Source organism: Spinacia oleracea, chromosome 1 (genome assembly GCF_020520425.1).
Source record: "Spinacia oleracea cultivar Varoflay chromosome 1, BTI_SOV_V1, whole genome shotgun sequence".
Lineage (NCBI taxonomy): Eukaryota > Viridiplantae > Streptophyta > Magnoliopsida > Caryophyllales > Amaranthaceae > Spinacia > Spinacia oleracea.
In genome coordinates, this window is record NC_079487.1 from 114,708,115 (window position 1) to 114,710,705 (window position 2,591).

Genomic DNA, 2,591 nt, shown 5'->3' on the forward strand with positions numbered 1-2,591 from the left:
ATTATTAGTGATTTTGAAGAAATATTTTTTATTTAAGAACAAAAAGTTAATAATTAGGATGAAGATTAAAAAAATGAAAAAAAAAAAACCAATAAAAATTAGAAATTGAATAGTGATAAGGCAGATTAAGCGGCCAATGGATAATTGTTATGTTCATCGTTTTTCCATTATGCGCGGTCAACTATGCACTACTTTGACCAATATTAGTTTTAATTTCGCATTAGTAAAATTATAAATAAAAAATTGATATTTAGAAAATTTACAATGAAAGTAATCCTACGAGATCTCACGCGTTAATAATTTTTCTATTAATTATGGTCAAAGTTTTTAATCTATATGAGTAGTAAACCTGAGAATATTATGAAACAGAGAAAGTAAAAATTTAACGAATCTCCTGTGAATCTATGATCATTCACGTATTGACTCCTTGTATAATCAATCGGCTATGATGTGTTATTGTTGCGCCCAGCTGTTAAATTTTCGTAGTACGAATTTAACGAAATTTCTATGGTTATTCACCTATTGACACCTTGTATAATCCGCGGATATATGTTTAATGTTTATGATGTGGGTATTGCTGCACTAACTCTACAGTCCTACGTCTAACATATTCAACATGTATTAGGAAACTATAATCTATATGCGGTAACTTTTGTGTAAGACCGTCTTATCGAAAATACCGTTTTGATTGGTTACCTAATTGGTTTCATTGCTTAACTAATTGGTTTCAGTGCTCAAGTAATTAGTTCTAGTAAGGCGGTCTTTTGTGTAAGACTGCCTTATATAAAAATTTGTAATCTATCCGTGTTCCCTTTGAATATTATTCTTCTGTTTTCAATTTTTTAGATGGCAAATTCGAGGTCTACATGGACATGGCAACAAAATAAGGCATTCGAGGTAGCTGTAGCAATTTACTCAGAGGATCATTCAGAAGAAAAGTGGGGAAAAATAGCATCTGAAATCCCAGGATACAAAACCATAGAAGAGATTAAGCACCACTATCAACTCTTAGTTGGTGATGTTGAAGCAATTGAATCAGGATTAGTCCCTTTACCCCCCTATACCGCGGCCACCACCGCCCCTCATTTTGCTGATCATAAATTCATGTGGGAATTTCGTAAAGGGCAGCCGTGGAGTGAGAATGAACACAAGCAATTCCTTTTGGGATTGCACAAGTATGGAAAAGGGGATTGGAAAAGCATATCCATGGAGTTTGTCAGAACAAGGTCTGCATCTCAAGTTGCAAGTCATGCACAAAAGTATTTTAAGAGGCAAACAGATAAGAAAAAGAAAAAGAAAGACAGGAAAAGGTGGAGTATTTTCGATATTACTGCTCCTGTGGATCAAGGAGGCAGTCAAAATCGCGGTAGCAGTAGCCTTAGTAGTAAGAATGATGATCATACTCGAAAGGGAAAGGAGACAGAACCTGCAGTCATCAATGAGGTAACTTTTGAGGAGAAGGATCCAATGATTGCACCAGCGGAGTATGTATTACCCCAGGACAGTTGGTCTTTTGAGGATGATCCGAGTATAGATTTTTACGCAATAGATGAGTGTTTGTCTCAACTTCCACCCTTGTGAAAGTGTTGAATTTGTGTTTAGTTCAGAATTTAAGTTAGTGCTAGAAATTAAAGTGATGTTTTTCTTTTATATTGTATGTATAGGTAGCACAGTATAGCTTCAACCTTTGAGCTTATCTGAACTTTCAAGGTTGTAAAACACATTCTTTTAGTAAAATTAGAAGAAATATCACAGAAGCAGATAGTTTTATGTTGTCAGACAAATTTCACTCTTCACACAAACTCACATTATATAAAATTGTTTTGTCTTGAATGGTGTACCTTTGTCTTCCCCAAAAAGCTTCCTGTGTCCAATATCAACCTCTCATAAAGAAAGTTGTAGAAACAATTGACTATTGGACTGCAAAATTGCTGGAAGAGAACAGCTTATAAAATCAGTTCTCTTCAGCATTCAATCATGCATATCGGTGTCAAGTTTTTCTCATTCCTAAGAAGGTTCTAAAACTGATCGAAGCTGGTTGTCCTAAAATGGGTGCATATGTATTATATCAAGGGTAAGGACCTCGCTACATCCTGGTTTGTACAGAAACTTTTTGGTGCTTTTGGTTATCTGAATCAGACTAACAGAGGGACTGAATTTATGTCAAAGCCTCATTTCTCAAGTAAGGTGGCTGAACTGGAGGGGTTTCATAGAGAGCCTGGCAACTAGAATGCTGACATTCAAAACTGCAGAGGATCTTCAGAGCGAGACTGCAGTCAAAGACCAATAGTATTCAGATTGTGAAATGTTTCTGTGAAGAAACTCCATGTAATTGGTGGTGGTTTACAGTACTTTTGCTGTCTAGGTTCTCTTTGTTTTTTGTTTGTCTCTCGCTGTTTAGCACTTTCACTATCTTGCTTTCGGTTTATAAACTCTATTTACCAAAAATAATACTCCGTTTGGCTTTAGTTTGGCCCATATGTACCTTCGGTTCTACTGTTTTGTAGATTAAACCTCTTCTTCATGTCTACACTTGTTTCTTCATGAGTTCATAGAATCAACAAGCTAAGAAAAATCCCAAGCAACAACCT

General features: G+C 35.5%; 1 protein-coding gene across 1 annotated transcript; it reads left to right on the forward strand.

The window, feature by feature from the left end:
* Window positions 1-846: 846 nt before the first annotated feature.
* LOC110786804 (transcription factor SRM1-like) lies at window positions 847-1,755 on the forward strand. Its single transcript, XM_021991385.2, has one exon. The coding sequence runs from the start codon at window positions 847-849 to the stop codon at window positions 1,579-1,581; it is 735 nt and encodes a 244-aa protein (XP_021847077.2). The 3' UTR covers window positions 1,582-1,755.
* The last annotated feature ends 836 nt before the right edge of the window (window positions 1,756-2,591 follow it).

Bases quoted from the DNA above. Each gene is read 5' to 3' on its own strand.
- LOC110786804 (XM_021991385.2), top strand. From the start codon at position 847: ATGGCAAATTCGAGGTCTACATGGACATGGCAACAAAATAAGGCATTC.